Source organism: Eptatretus burgeri, chromosome 2, assembly GCF_056783735.1.
Source record: "Eptatretus burgeri isolate ZD-2024b chromosome 2, Ebu_testis_v1, whole genome shotgun sequence".
Lineage (NCBI taxonomy): Eukaryota > Metazoa > Chordata > Myxini > Myxiniformes > Myxinidae > Eptatretus > Eptatretus burgeri.
In genome coordinates, this window is record NC_140962.1 from 76401525 (window position 1) to 76419024 (window position 17500).

At 46.2% G+C, this 17500-nt stretch overlaps 2 protein-coding genes across 5 annotated transcripts in view; one reads left to right on the plus strand and one right to left on the minus strand.

Annotated features, from left to right (window-relative positions):
- Nucleotides 1–17500, minus strand: part of LOC147032367 (uncharacterized) — a 284195-nt gene that overhangs the window by 169353 nt on the left and 97342 nt on the right. The window lies entirely within an intron of this gene.
- Nucleotides 14181–17500, plus strand: part of LOC147032370 (homeobox protein Hox-B7-like) — a 4544-nt gene continuing 1224 nt past the window's right edge. Inside the window, exon 1 of the mRNA XM_085869935.1 lies at nt 14181–14723. Within this exon, the coding sequence (XP_085726061.1) occupies nt 14327–14723 (397 nt within the window). The 5' untranslated portion in view covers nt 14181–14326. The remainder of the gene's footprint in view (nt 14724–17500) is intronic.

Here is a 17500-nt window from a genome sequence, read left to right on the forward strand (position 1 = left end):
TCCCACCACTTCTGCCTTTCTACCACACGTCGTACCATGGGTTGTGAATGGGTTCCTTTCGCCTCGAAAAGCGGATCAGGAATGCTTCACGCCCCCTTTTCATCCATCCAATGACTGAGCATCAGGTGGTGTAGCCCCGCCTCCGAAGCAGCTGTGATCCAGAAATTTGCATATACGCTCCTCCCTCGGCCTATATAAGTGCGAGCACGGCACAGCTCGGGGCAGTCAAGTGGAAGCGACGGAGTGTCGGCAGTCAAGTGGGCAGTGGAGTGGCAGCAGTCAAGTGTGTCGGTCGCGGCAGCCAAGTCTGGAGTCGGTGGAGTGGCAGTCTGGAGAAGTGGGAGACGGGGCAGTCAAGTCTGCAGTGTGTTGGTGTCGGCAGTCTGGAGAATTGGGAGATGGGGCAGTCAAGTCGAGTGCAGTGTCGGCGGGGCAGTCAAGTCGAGTGCAGTGTCGGCGGATCAGTCAAGTCGGGAGACGGAGCTCGAAGCCGACGGGAAAGGCAGATGGGGAGCGTCGGAGAGAGCTCACCGACCACGCCAGGGGCACAAAGCCAGGCGCAGCTACGCTGACATCGCGGCTTGCCCGCCATCGTGCCACGAGGGCGAGGGTAAGACCCTTCAGTCTCGTGGACCTGGCCGCTCATCCAGGTTCCACGCGCATTAGGCCCACGGGCCCAGTCTGACTCCCTTGTCTATGAGGGGGTCTTTTCTTGCTTTTTCTTTGAATGTATGTTGTGGCGCCGAGTCCCGTAAGTAAAACTGTGTAAGTGACTGTACATAATTGCTTATAGACAGTCGTAGCACCTTTTGCTTTGCTTTTCTTCTGTATACGTGCATGTTAGTGTTTTGCATTTCTGACTGCATATGTGCTTGTATCATAAATGTATCCGTGTGCAATAAATGTGCTTGTTTAACTGTTCACAAAGTCTGGTGTATGCCCCGGTTCGAGCTCGTGTACTTTGAATATATATATATATATATATATATATATATATATATATATATATATATATATATATATATATATATATATATATATATATATATATATACATCGAGATAGTCACATAAAAATGTTATGTATATCCATAAAAATGTTGCATATATATATATATATTTTTTTTTTCTATATGAAGACCACAAGGGGAAAAACCAGAGATGTCACTTTTTATAAATTTCAGGGTTATTGCACCTGCCAATAGTTGGCAACATAAGATTTCCTCTCACAATATTACTTTAACAAATAACCAGGGTGTCACATAATTTATATGGTATAAAGTTTAGCCATGCAATGAAAAAACAAGTGTTGTCAAAGCTGAACAAGTAGAAACCCAGAGTTGTCAGTACTTTACTCCTGGTTATCTCCCTTTCATTCATGTTAACTGTTCCACCATAATATTCAGAGTTGAGAAATTAAAAATTGAAAGGTTCAAAACTTTCACAGCATAAATTCTGAGCACTACAATGGCCTCTTTGGTTATATCATGGGCTCTGTAGTTGGTGCATATCGTGGTTCAAGCCTGGTCAAACCTTTATTGTGACTTTTATGGGACCCACGCCGTGGCTTAATGGTTAGCGCGTCTGATTACCCATCCTCATTCGATGTACCCACCGCCCAATCAACCTGCGTAGGTATATGAGGGAGTCACATGAGGTGACTTTGGCTATCGCGGGGGTGGTTTATCCTTGGTTTCCTCCCAGTTTTCCATCATATTAAGTAGTACGGAGTAAGAAATGGAGAATCCATCGTCATATAAGCGAAATACCCTTGAGTATGGCGTTGAACACCAATCAAACAAAAAAACAATGACCGTTTAATGTGGAAAAGAATAATCTGTGATCACCGAAGTCATGTTTTGTCTGCTAATAACCAACAAGCATGAATTTGCTACACATCCTGGGTTAAAATTGCATGGCAATTATTAAACAAGGGAATAACCAGTGATGTCAGTTTGCAACATTGATTCGTTCTTTGCTCTTAAATTAAATAACACAGAAGCTTGGCAAATGCGACATGCTGAATTTGATCGGCCAATGATCACTCTTCCTTTTACTGGAAAATAAATCTATATGACAGTTATTAAACAGTCCACCAAAGTCTTGAAACTTTGTTTTTCAGTTTCTTCAAAATTGACTTATCCTGACAGCTCTGGTTTTCCCCTTGTGGTCTTCATATGTATATATGTGTGCATATATATGTATATTTATTAAATAAAATATAAATGTATATGTATATATATATATATATATATATATATATATATATATATATATATATGAGTGTGTGTGTGTGTATATGTGTATATATATATATATAAATATATATATATATATATATATATATATATATATATATATATATATATATAAACACACATATAGCATATACATTTATATTTTAATTAATATATATTTATATATATATATATATATATATATATATATATATATATATATATATATATATATATATATATATATATATATATATATATATATATATATATCTTCTTCTTTCGGCTGCTCCCGTTAGGGGTCGCCACAGCCGAACATCCGTTATGATCCGAATAATGACTTGGCACAGGTTTTACACCGGATGCCCTTCCTGACGCAACCCTGGTCGCCTCTTACGACACAGGGATAGGGTACACCTATTCTAACCGGGGCATACACCAGACCAGTACACTGGTACTCACTTTGCCCACCTCGGAAGGATGACAGGCTGAGTCAACCTCCTGGTGTATATTTATTCAAGCGGCCAATGGGGCTTGAACTCAGGACCTATTGGATCCCAAGCCGCCACCCTAACCACTCCGCCAACACCAGGCTATATATATATATATATATATATATGTATATATATATATATATATATATATATATATATATATATATATATATATATATATATATATATATATATATATATATATATATATATATATATATATATATTGTTGTGGTTACCAAATTCGCAAACCACCATTCAGGTCCCTTAGGTGAGGTATCTCGGCAAGTATATGTGTAGTTAGGCCCAAACCCGTTGTCTAGTGGGAATACATGTCATTTATGCGTGCTGCGACTCTTAAGGATAGCCGTTTTTCTTTTACTATCTTTAATTTGGACCAACCGCCATGATTACCACCACAATCACAACATCAACCACCAACCACAACGCCGCTTCACCACAACCGCCACGACCTTCACGTCACACCTCGCAACCGTAGCATCGCCACCGTTCTTGCCCCGCTGTGGGTACCGGTGTTGGACTCGTGCAGGGCGCGCGTCGAACAGCGTGTACAAAATCACGGATTTTGTGCTTCAAAAACGGATCAAAAACGACACACGCCCACTTTTTGCCGTCCAATCGGTGAGCGAGGGGCGATTTGGCCCCGCCTCCAGGACGATCGATATATGCAAATTTATGGATCAAAAAGCCTTCACGCCCACTTTTTCTCGGGCCAATGGGGAGCGAGGTGAAAGGTCAAAGGGAGGGGGTCAAAGGCGAAGCTACGGGGGGGATAAAAGGGCCGTGTTCGTCAGTCAGAAGAAGGAGTCGGAAAGTCCAGAGGCGGAGAGTACGAGGTCGGGAGGCGGAGAGTAGGAGAGTCGGAGAGTCCAGAGGCGGAGAGTAGGAGAGTAGGAGAGTCGGAAACAGAGAGTCAAGACTTCGCGGGCGGTGGAGCTGCTCGTCGTGTGCGTTGGAGTCGGAACGGAGGGGACGGAGCTGTGGAAAGGCGGCGACACCAGACGAGGGGTGCTCGCGTCGTGCAGGAAGCTGCACCCGAGGGAGGCCGACAGCGCGACCTGGCCAAGGTGGAGACGCTCGTCGCGGGATAATAAAGATCCTCTATACCCCGAGCATCAGCAACCCCCTCCTGTTTCCCCCCGCGCTGAGATAGTGCGACCAAGGGGGCCCCTTTCCCACCCCCTACCAGACACTGTCCGCGAGGCCCGCGGAGTTGAGGCGCTATCGCCGCTCCGCGTCTCATCACCAGACGGGTAGGCGCGACCCGGTCTCGGCCTCAGGCCCGCCTCATCCTTGGGGGTATTCTTTCCTTGGTTTTGGGTATGTGTTGTCGGCGCCGTCTGTGAAGTAGAATTGTATAAGTGTTGCCGTGTGCTCGGTAGTCGGTATTAGCTCTGCATTGTGTCTTCTCTTTTATATTTGCTTTTTGTGTAAATTGCATTGTGTCTTTTCTGTGTGCTTTTGGTGGAATTGAATGTGTGCTTCCCGTGTGCCGCGAATAAATGTGCTTTATTATTGAACTGTTCTCCCGCTTCGCTTCGTCATTTCTCCCATTGAATCCTCATCTTGCTTCACGTAAAGGGTTGGTAGTGGGCTGAATACGCCCGATAATTAATCGAACCGTCGAGGTCGACGATAACACCGCTCGGTTATTCTGATAGTACGGAACGGGTCGCTTAAGTGGCCCGTGTCCGAAGTCGACCTGCGGCGAGGTGCGATCGCCCGGTCTACCCTCCGCGTGGGTACTTAGGTAGGTCGAATTTGGCGAGCAACCCTATCCCACGCGGGGGCTGATTGGCTCGATCGCGGTGAGACCGAAAGGTCCACCCGTGACTGGTTCCCGGCGTTAGTCCGAGAGGGTCACGACTGGATTGTCCGTCCGGTGGGCGACGTGCCGCGATTCGAGTTACGTGGCCGTCAGCACGCCGGCGGGCGCGAAATTCCCAACACTGGTGTCAGGTCGTGCGATACATATCCATCGCCCTCCTCGCGGCACTGGTATCGGAGAACAGGAAAACAGGCTCTCCTGTCTCCAGCGAAATTCACGGGAATCGGTCCAGGGGTGAGAGAAGGGACCCCCGATTCCCTCCAAATTACGAGCGAGTTAAATTAACCCTTCACGAGAAGCAAGATGGCGTCTCAAGGCGAGCGGGAGCCGGGGGTATTAGAAATGTATATGTGTAGTAATGTAGAATCCATGGTCCAGGATGGAATTCCCGTGCAGGAAATGTTGATTGTGCAGGAACACGGACTCGCCCAACTGAACCCAGAGCCCGAGGTGGGTGCGGCAGCGGCCGCGGTGTATGACACCTCCCCCCCCCTCTCCACCAAGACCCTTCCCCAACCCCTGCCGAAACGGCTCACTCAAGCGCACCCGACATGGCCCAGCTATGCGCCATGCTGGCGGCAATGACAAATGAAATGAAAAACGAAATGAAAGGCATGAACAAACAAATGATCGAAAAATTGGATGCAAATACACAACAAATGAACGGAATGGAAACAAACATGAAGGAAGAAATGAAAAAGCTACGGGGTGAGACGCAGAACATGGGCCGATGCCTGCAGGCGGGCATGAAGGCCGTGACAACGGAAATAATAGTGGAGACAAGGGAGGTAAAGGGTGAAGAGTTGGCAGTGACGGTAGCCGGGAAGGGAACGATAGAGGAGAGACTGCACGGTGAGGACGGGGTAAGTGACGCACACACACACACGGAGGTAGTGGAGGACAACGGGGGTGAGCTCGCGGAGCGTGTAGAGACCCAGTGCGAGCACCTGGATGGCCTCCTCCAGGAACGAGGGGAGGGAGTATGCCCCCTTGAGGCGAGTCACGACCAGGTGAGTTCGGTCGTGCTTTGCGAGGTTGAGAGGAGGAGTGCTGTGGACAGGTGCACGGAGAGCTTGGGGGGTGTAGAGGCCCTGGAGACCCTTGTGGGGACACAAATCCCCAGTGTGGTTGTCCCTGTGTGTGTGGTGCAAGGTGTGAGTGCGTCCCCGTGTGTGGAAGCGACCCCGTGTGTGAGTGGTGTGGTGGCGATGGTGCCAGAGTGCGTGCTTCCCAGCACGCCGGGTGTGGATGGGGCACCGTGTGTGAGTGAGGCCGTGTGTGTGAGTGAAACGGCCAGTATGAGTGAGGCACCACGTGTGAGTGGTGTGGTGGCGATGGTGCCGGAGTACGTGCTTCCCAGCACGCCGTGTGTGGATGAGGCACGGAGTGTGAGTGAGGCACCGCGGGTTAGTGCCCCCGCGTGTGTGGGTGAGGCACCGTGTGTGGAAGAGACCGCGTGTGTGAGTGTCGCCGTGTGTATGAGTGAGGTACCGCGGGTGAGTGCCCCCGCGTGTGTGGATGAGGCACGGAGTGCGAGTGAGGCACCGCGGGTGAGTGCCCCCGCACGCGTGAGTGAACGGCCGTGTGCAAGGTCGCTGTGTGCCATGGAGACCGTGTGTGTGAGAGAGCGGTATGAGAGGGAGATGTCGGTTGGCATGCGGGAGCACGCAGCCGCGTCTCCCCGTGTGAATGTGATGGAGTGGACTGTGTGCGTCGTAACACGCAGGTATGCGTGTGTTGAATGGAGACGGAGACGGCGACAGAGGAGAGAAAGCCGAGTAGCGGCTGTAGCTGTTTCGGGGACCGTGCCGGGTTCGCCCAGCAGTGAGCACGCGGTTCGTGCTGTGCAACACACGAGACCGCCACGTGCTCGCTTGCGAGAGTGAAGTCCCGGTCCGGAAACGCCAGCGGTGGATTTGCCGATCCCGCGGACGGACAAAGTTTAGGCAGGTAAATGGATTTGGACCGGACGGGTTCTCCACGCGATCGTGTGTGTTAAGCTCCAACGGGCAAAGCACATGTGTTCGCGTGGGGAACCCCTCGAGACGTGGGGCTTGTGTTTTTTTTATGCGCACGGTGACGCCATGGCTGCACGTGGGGTTGGAATCCGGCAGGAGGGGTATCTCTGCCGGATGGTACCGTCCAAGGAGGGACGAGGAACACGTGCAGCTGCATGACGTCACGGGCAGGTGCAAAGTGCGCGAGCTCTGAGTTGCCGCGCAGGTGCTGCGCATGAAAAAAAAAAAAAAAAAAAAGCCTCACTTTCGGGTGCACAGGATTCCTGGGCAAAGGGTGGAAGACCCCCTTGACCCTGGGCACAGGATGGAAACTAGTTAGGGGGAAGGGTTAGCTTAGTTAGACCGACTTCATGGGGCAGGGGTAAGTCCTCATGGAGTCCGTGGAATGGATTAGTTAGAGGGATTGTAGCCAGATTTAGGTTGGGGAATAAAATGATTTATTTGGAGACATGGACAGACTTATGAATGTGTAGAGGGGACGTAGTTTAGCTACGTAGTGTTAAATGGAACGTGCTGTAGTTTAAGGGACGACGTGGGAGCACGAGTTAGTTAGGGGAAGTAGTTAGAAGGATGGCAGAGTTCAGTGGTGTGGGTGTTGAAGAGTTGGTGAGTTGTGAGGTGGAGACATGAGTGAGTGAGGCCAGCGGGTCTGTGTGTATGGAGCGAATGGGGAATGCATGGTGCGATGAGTGATTGGGGGGAGGAGTGACTCCCGCCCAAGGGACCCCCGGGGTCAGTGTAGAGTGAGTTAGCTGGGTTAGTCAAATTGAAAAATGGAGGTCGTTTTGCTGTTGGTGGGAATGTAGGCTCGAAACCCATTTGGAGGGGTGCAGGAGCCCTGTTGACGGGCTTGGGAGCGTGGCTGCGAAAGGTGAGTATCGCTGAGTGGGTACCCCGGGCACCAGGCTAGTCGGCCGCGGTAGGCCATGGGCCCATGGGGGGCCGGGATAGAGTAGTGGGCACGGGTGCGCCTGCTTGGTGCGGGGGCCCGGGGCGCCATTAGCCGCGTGGGCAGTGTTGTGGGCACGGGTGACCCTCGGAAAGGGGCCCGGGAGGCCGGCCTGCCACGTGTGCGTTTCAGGGGAGGTGCCATGGGGGGCACTCCCCGGTGTTAGGGAGCTGGTAGGCTCGGAGGCAGTGTAGTGCCCGGGGGTGCCATAGCGGGAGAATCGGCAGAGGGTCGTGCCTGCTAAAGGGAGCCACGTGTCCCAGCCAGGAGACCGTGTGAGGGCACGGAGAGAAAATTGGGGGGCGAGGCCCGAAATTGTAAGGACACCAACACAGGCGACGGGAATCTGGGTTGTTAGAACCAATAGTTTAAGCGAGAGGCGCTTGTTGAAAGCCCCGGGGTAGTTTAACAGTTCAATGGTTAGGGTAGATTAGGAGATGTACCCCTCCGCACCATCCATCCCCTCGCTCTCGTTGTGGGCCGCTGGACCCACTTTGGGTTAGATCGCTGAACTCTGGGGAGGCCATTCTGAGGCTTCGTTGGGCCTCGACACAGGACGTTAGCTCTCCCTTATTCCCCTCCGGGAAGGGAACGTAGGGGTTGGGAGTAGGCTAGGTGACAGGATAGGTTAGCCGAACAAGGACGATAAAGGGGGTTAGGGGACGATTTATAGTGGGGAAGTAAAAATAAAAACAACAAAAAAAATAAGTGGGGGCTAAATTGGTTTTTCACAAATTAAGGGAGTGGGTATGTACAGTGACAGGCAAAGGCGATAGGTTGGGAGGGAGACAGGTAGGTAGGTCCGAGCCCGCCTTCCAAGTGGCCAGCACCACCGCACTCCCTCCACCAACCTCCACTGAACGGCAAAGGCTGGCCAGCTTCATCTGCTGGCTGTGTTACTTCAAGGCCTGTGCCGGCCCACTTGATCGGCAGCTGTTGTGTTGCTGCAAGGCCTGTGCCGGCCGGATCATCTGCAGCTGTGGTACTTCAAGGCCTGTGCCGGCCAGTTCATCTGCCGGCTGTGTTTGCCTGCAGCGGCCTTATTCTGCGGGCTGAGTTTGCCTGCTCACCTTTGCCATGCCATGCCCACTGCCCATGTTCACCAGCCCCGTTCAATTTTGCTTTGCCCCCCCCTGTTCATTGCCATGTGCGCCAGGATCGTAAAAGCAACAGTTTGCAAGCTGCGAGAACTGCCCTGTTGGCAGCTACAACACGGGCCTGCAGTGGCGGCCCGTGCACCGTGTTTGTGTTCAAACCATTCATCCATCCATTCGTTGTGCTCATTGCGTGTGCCACTTGAGCTGGCACGGAGACTGCGTTGTGCAGCCCATGCACCGTTGTGGTTCACTGCGTTCAGTTCAAAAGGGAAGGCCTTGGACTGCGTGTGAGCAGCCAGCCACGTTCCCTGTCACCTGCATCGTTTGAGCCAGAGACTGCATGCGGGCAGCCTGGCTCCCTGCTAACTGCTTTTCTTTTGCAGAGTTCAATGATCCTGGGCCATGGTTTAGTGTAAAATTTGTAAGTTAAGGTTAAGATGTACTGTAAATATGAGTGCGCCCCCGGCATGTCTGTCTAGCGCCGGCAATTTTATTTAAGTCGTCCGTGTGAGTGAGTTTGTTTAGATAGTTACGCAGCCCTCAGGTTATTTATTTTGGGGACACGAATACCATGAATGTCGCACTCAGGGATCCGTAGGTAAAATGTACTAGGGGAAAACTACACATGATGGCACACGAAAATTTGACGACTCGGGACGAGTCTGTAAAAAGGGGAGGGGGTAGTGTTGCGGTTACCAAATTCGCAAACCACCATTCAGGTCCCTTAGGTGAGGTATCTCGGCAAGTATATGTGTAGTTAGGCCCAAACCCGTTGTCTAGTGGGAATACATGTCATTTATGCGTGCTGCGACTCTTAAGGATAGCCGTTTTTCTTTTACTATCTTTAATTTGGACCAACCGCCATGATTACCACCACAATCACAACATCAACCACCAACCACAACGCCGCTTCACCACAACCGCCACGACCTTCACGTCACACCTCGCAACCGTAGCATCACCACCGTTCTTGCCCCGCTGTGGGTACCGGTGTTGGACTCGTGCAGGGCGCGCGTCAAACAGCGTGTACAAAATCACGGATTTTGTGCTTCAAAAACGGATCAAAAACGACACACGCCCACTTTTTGCCGTCCAATCGGTGAGCGAGGGGCGATTTGGCCCCGCCTCCAGGACGATCGATATATGCAAATTTATGGATCAAAAAGCCTTCACGCCCACTTTTTCTCGGGCCAATGGGGAGCGAGGTGAAAGGTCAAAGGGAGGGGGTCAAAGGCGAAGCTACGGGGGGGATAAAAGGACCGTGTTCGTCAGTCAGAAGAAGGAGTCGGAAAGTCCAGAGGCGGAGAGTAGGAGGTCGGGAGGCGGAGAGTAGGAGAGTCGGAGAGTCCAGAGGCGGAGAGTAGGAGAGTAGGAGAGTCGGAAACAGAGAGTCAAGACTTCGCGGGCGGTGGAGCTGCTCGTCGTGTGCGTTGGAGTCGGAACGGAGGGGACGGAGCTGTGGAAAGGCGGCGACACCAGACGAGGGGTGCTCGCGTCGTGCAGGAAGCTGCACCCGAGGGAGGCCGACAGCGCGACCTGGCCAAGGTGGAGACGCTCGTCGCGGGATAATAAAGATCCTCTATACCCCGAGCATCAGCAACCCCCTCCTGTTTCCCCCCGCGCTGAGATAGTGCGACCAAGGGGGCCCCTTTCCCACCCCCTACCAGACACTGTCCGCGAGGCCCGCGGAGTTGAGGCGCTATCGCCGCTCCGCGTCTCATCACCAGACGGGTAGGCGCGACCCGGTCTCGGCCTCAGGCCCGCCTCATCCTTGGGGGAATTCTTTCCTTGGTTTTGGGTATGTGTTGTCGGCGCCGTCTGTGAAGTAGAATTGTATAAGTGTTGCCGTGTGCTCGGTAGTCGGTATTAGCTCTGCATTGTGTCTTCTCTTTTATATTTGCTTTTTGTGTAAATTGCATTGCGTCTTTTCTGTGTGCTTTTGGTGGAATTGAATGTGTGCTTCCCGTGTGCCGCGAATAAATGTGCTTTATTCTTGAACTGTTCTCCCGCTTCGCTTCGTCATTTCTCCCATTGAATCCTCATCTTGCTTCACGTAAAGGGTTGGTAGTGGGCTGAATACGCCCGATAATTAATCGAACCGTCGAGGTCGACGATAACACCGCTCGGTTATTCTGATAGTACGGAACGGGTCGCTTAAGTGGCCCGTGTCCGAAGTCGACCTGCGGCGAGGTGCGATCGCCCGGTCTACCCTCCGCGTGGGTACTTAGGTAGGTCGGGTCGGCGAGCAACCCTATCCCACGCGGGGGCTGATTGGCTCGATCGCGGTGAGACCGAAAGGTCCACCCGTGACTGGTTCCCGGCGTTAGTCCGAGAGGGTCACGACTGGATTGTCCGTCCGGTGGGCGACGTGCCGCGATTCGAGTTACGTGGCCGTCAGCACGCCGGCGGGCGCGAATCCGCAACAATATATATATATATATATATATATACATACACACATATATATACATACACACATACACACATACACACATACACATATATATATATATATATATATATATATATATATATATATATATATATATATATATATATATATATATATATATATGAATATATATTCATTTGTATGTTTGTTTATATATATAAAACTATCTATATGTATGTATATATATATATATATATATATATATATATATATATATATATATATATATATATATATATATATATATATATATATATATATATATATATATATATATATATATATATATATATATATATATATATATATATATATATATATATATATATATATATATATATATATATATACATATACGCATATGTATGTTTATATAAATATTTATATATACATATATATGCACATATACATACACATGTATATATATACATATATGTATACATATATATATATATATATACATATACATATACATGTATATATTTATATGTAAATATAGTTATATGTTGACTTATATTTATGTATATACACTGATGAGCCGAAACATTATAACCACTGACCTTTGTAGTGAATAACACTGATTATCTTGTTACATTGGCTCCTGTCAAGGGGTGGAATTTTTTGGCAGCAAGTGAACAGTCAGTTCTTGAAGTTGATGTGTTGGATGCAGGAGAAATGAGCAGGAGTAATGAATGACCTGAGCGACTTTGACCACGGCAAAATTGTTATGGCCAGACGACTGGGTCAGAGCATCTCTGAAACGGCAAGGCTTGTGGAGTCTTCTGGTCAGCAGTGGTGAGTACCTCCTGACAGTGGTCCGAGAAGGGACAAACCACAAACTGGCGAGAGGGTGGTGGGCACCCAAGGCTCTTCGATGCGTGGGGGCAAAGAAGGCTGTAGCATCTGGTCTGAACCGACAGAAGGTCTACTGTGGCAAAATCACAGAAAATTTTAATGGTGGTTACGGGAGGAATGTGTCATAATCCACAGTGCATCGTACCCTGCTGCATCTGGGGCTGCGTAGCCGCAGAATGGCCAGAGTGCCCATGATGACCCCTGTCCATCGTCGAAAGCACCTACTATGGGCACATGAGCGGAACTGGACCTTGGAGCAGTGGAAGAAGGTCGCCTGGTCCGATGAGTCCCGTTTTCTTTCAGATCACATGGATGGCCATGTATGTGTGCGTCATTTACCTGGGGAAGTGGTGTCACCAGGATGCGCTGTGAGAAGACGACAAGCCGGTGGAGGGAGTGTGATGCTTTGGGAAATGTTCTGCTGGGAAACCCTGGGTTCGGCCATTCATGTGGACGTCAATTTGACATGTGTCACCTCCCTAAACATCGTTGCAGACTAGGAACAACCCTTCACGGCAATGGTATTCCCTGATAGCCTCTTTCAGCAGGATAATGCGCCCTGCCACACTGCACACATTGTTCGGGAATGTTTTGAGGAACATGATGAAATGTTCACAGTGTTGCCCTAGCCTCCAAATTCTCCAGATCTCAATCCGATAGAGCATCTGTGGGATGTGCTGGACCGCCAAGTCCGATCCACGGCGGGTCCACCTCACAACTTTCAGGACTTGAAGGATCTGCTGCTGATCTTTTGGTGCCAGATACTACAGGACACCTTCAGGGGTCTTGCAGAGTCCATGCCTCGCTGGGTCGGCACTGTTTTGGCAGCACACGAGGACCAACAGTATATTAGGCTGGTGGTCGTAATGTTTTGGCTCATCAGTGTTTATACTTGCATGTGTGTGTGTATATGTATATATATATATATATATATATATATATATATATATATATATGTATCTATATAAATATATGTGTGTGTGTGTGTATATATATATATATATATATAAATATACATATATATATATATATATATATATATATATATATATATATATGTATTTATATGTGTGTGTGTATATGTGTATATATATATATATATATATATATATATATATATATATATATATATATATATATATATATATATATATATATATATATATATATATATATATATATATATATATATATATATATATATATATATATACACGCCTGGTGTTGGCTTAGTGGTAAGGATGGCGACTTGGGATCCTCGGGTCCTGAGTTCAAGCCCCATTGGCTGCTGAATTAACACCAGGGGGTTGACTCAGCCTGTCATCCTTCCGAGGTCGGCGAAATAAGTACCAGTGTACTGGTCCCTGTGTATGCCCTGGTTAAAATAGGTATACCATATCCCTGTGTGTCGTAAGGGGCGACCAGTGTTGGCATCAGGAAGGGCATCCGGCCATAAAAAAAACATTGCCTCAAGAAAAAGCCAACCCCTGCATCGCAGGGAAAAATGGCTGTGAAAACGGTCATTATACATACATACATACATACATACACATATACATATATATATATATATATATATATATATATAGATATATATATATATATATATATATACACATATACACACATATATGTATGTATGTATATATATATATATATATATATATATATATATATATATATATATATATATATATATATATATATACATATATATACATATATATATATTTATGTATAGTATTCTTCTGTCTCATATACTTCCTTTTCACTTTATCTTTACACATCTCTGTTGCTCTTTTATCCTCCGCTATTTCTCTCTTTTCTCTTTTGATCTCATGTTCAGACAATGGCTCGATTTGGATAACCCATAACTTTTCATCAATCATGCCAGAAACTAAGTTGTAGAACAAAGGCAAAATAAGAATTATCATGAGCCAACCTGCCATGTTTCGGTAAGACAAACACGCATTTGTGACTACCTGCAGCTTCCTCATTTGAGCAGGTGAATTGAGCACTGCTGTGACGTTCATCACGTCACAGAGCCATTGTCTGCACAATCGTGGACTAAGTGCGAGTGGGTGAACGTGACATTCCCGCACGGTGCAGTCACAACGTGACATCGTCGATACGGGACTGAAAAGCAACAACGCCTTTCCTGAGTGAAGGCACTGGTAAAGTCGAGGCATCACACAGGCGCCAGATTCCCATTGGCCTGGGAGGGTCACATGGCAAAAACACAGTTGAAGAAGTCCGTGGATAGAGGCGGAGGATGGGGTTTTTATTGTAAATCTGGCCTCGGCTTCGGTCATATATCAACCGGGCCTCGTAAAACCGACAGTGACTCGTCTCCATCAACAAATCATCGGCCGCATTATGAGTTCGTCGTATTATGTGAACACACTTTTCCCTAAATATACGGCGTCCTCGGCGGTTTTTACGCCCGGCGCGAGCCTCCTCGAGCGGCGACCCTCGTGCGAGTTCGCCGGAGGAGAATCGTTCGCGCAACACTCTGCGCCCACTGTGCCTGCCTTATACGGGCTCGCTAATGGCTTGTACCAGCAAAGCAGCTCGGTGTACGGTGCCGGTTTCGGTCTGGCTGCACCAGGAGCTCCGATCAACTTGCCTTGCACGCCTTTCGAGCAGGGATATTCCCAGGGCCTTTACAAGGAGGCGGCGGGGAGTCGAACAGCCCTGAACAAAGACAACGAGCGAGCGAGCTCTGGAGCACATGAGGCCAGCCTGCGCATATATCCCTGGATGAAGAGTTCAGGTACTGATCACTCTCAGCCTCCATATATGTTTTTCTTGACTCTACATTCACTGAATGTTGCAAGTCATTCTTATACATGTAAAGCTGAAGAGAGCTGTAATTGTGCAATTCACCAACATATTGTTATGGTTGTAGAGAATTGCGCATTTTCTACAACTATGTATGTGTGCGTATCTTATACTTCTATCTGTATGTATATATATATATATATATATATATATATATATATATATATATATATATATATATATATATATATATATATATATATATATATATATATATATATATACACATGCTAACATAAAACCTTGGCACATCTTGGACTGTTATATCTCATTCGTTGAACATTTGGAATGCCTCATATATATCTTTCAGGATGGCTTTCTATATACATTCCCTTTCGGCAATCTTCAAGATATCACACTTAACTGTCAAGCAAGTTCAACGATATTCGAATTCCTTAATATATGCATTTTTCACACAAAAATGGTGAGTTCTATCAGAATTTGTTTATATTCATATATATTTGTGTATATATATATATATATATATATATATATATATATATATATATATATATATATATATATATATATATATATGTAATAGTTGCAATTATATGTGGCTTCTGAAATGTTACACAAAGCTCAGATGGAGACAGACATTGATCTGAAGAATTCCTTCAACTCATGTAAAACTCTTACCATAAATTGAGACAAACAAAGCATGCAATCAGAAAGATGTGGAGATTGTTGGCAACTGCGAAAAACACCATCAGTGGTGTGTGAGAATGTAAGGCTCATGTGGTGAGGTTTAAAGCCTATATATCGGTAATGCATGCTATTTCAGTGTTAAGACTAATACTAAAAGTGAAAAGGTGTGTGTTTATGTTTTATTGCCCCTTTGTTGAACAATTCTTATTTGTGATGAGTACATGCTCATGATTTTATGAGTGCCTTTATTGTCAAGATTTCCCCACAGTGGCCATTTTGCTTTCCTTGTCACCTTTTCTGTTGGTTACGTTACCTGTATGGATTGCATCGTGGATTGAGTGATTCCCGCATGTGAATGCAAGGACAGTATATACGGATTACTTCTAAGAAACTGCATCCAAACACCCAGTAATAATAGAAAGCCATTCACCATTCAGCAGCGCTATCAGTGCATATGTCATGAGGCATATGAAGGCACATTATTATAAATGGATTTATTATTGTTGTTGGTATGTTGGTATTGGTATTATTGTTCTATCTCTGTGAGCTGGTAGGGTAAAGTTGAGAGGTATGTGTACTTGCCATTAAGCTGTCTAGCCTGAGTTTGAATCACAAGCCAGCTATAAACTGTAACCGTGGTGTTTCAAATGCGGGGTGAGGCATCAATGGGTGCGCCGTCCCTCGGATGGATGTGAGGATGGAGAATCCATCTGTCAGCACTGGTCGTTGGTGCATCGTAAAGAACCCTCGGTGTGTTTCCTGAAGAATAGGTGAGTTATCGCAGATATCCTGAAGAAATTACAAATTCCTGCCGCCTTTAGTTGAAAGTAGAGCCTGGTAAGCCGGTTCGTGAAAGACTTGGGTAAAAAGGTTACCCAGCTGACCTCACAAGAAGGTGAGAATAATTATGGCCATTAAAGATCAATGCGTATTATCATCTTTTGTGATGCAATATGATCTTCCTTTTGAGGCTCAGCATTTACGGGACCTCGGCAGTTAAATACACTACTAGGAAGGGTGGCGACAAAGAAAGGTGGTCACTTACCTGTGCAGCAGTTTGACATGTGCAGCATTTTGACATGTGACCAGGGTACTGGGCAAATTCTATTATTCGTGAAAGGTCCAGTGGCATTATTATCAATTATTATTATTGCTATTATTATGATTACCAAAGTAATATCGTATAAATTTTGATTTTAACCTCTGAGGTAAAGTTAAATTGATCTTATAGTAGCAATTAAATAAACTATATTATCCATTTTGGTTTACCTGTTTGGAATCTCATCTGAAGCTAATGGGTTCCCATGTTAGAATACCATAATAAATTGATTTGTCCATTAACTACTAAATCTCATTTTTGTTCATGCCATTCATTAACTTTTTGTTATGGTAAAGCATTGATCTCCTATTTCGTTTTTGTGTTGAATTTATTTTTAGTCACGGGACTTCAAAATCAAAATATGCATATTCAGGTTTTAAGTTAAGACATTGGAACACATGGTGTGCATATTTCAAATAAATTGTATATTTTATACATTTAAATATTTTTGCAACTTGAATAACTGCAGAGTAAAAAGTGTAATTTTTCTTGATATCTGTACAAGTGGCAAAAACACAGTTGAAGAAGTCTGTGGACTGTGTGTGTGTGTGTGTGTGTGTGTGTGTGTGTGTGTGTGTGTGTGTGTGTGTGTGTGTGTGTGTGTGTGTATATATATATATGTATATATATATATGTATATATATATGTATATATATATATATATATATATATATATATATATATATATATATATGTAATCTTTCTTTCAAGAAGAAGAAGGGTGCATCCAACTAAAAATCTTACCAAGTTCTATCCTAACAATTTTGCTGCAAATTGGCAAGAGCAGACCTTATCTAAGGTGACATTCATCTGCTACCCACTGGACTTCTCCAAAACAATATGAGGAAACAGTATAGTACAGTTACCATCTTTTGGCTCAAAGAGGTCCATTGGATAGCGGATTAAATGTTGCCTTGGACAAGGTCGTCTGTTGCCTGTTTGTTGCACAATTGGAAGGGTAG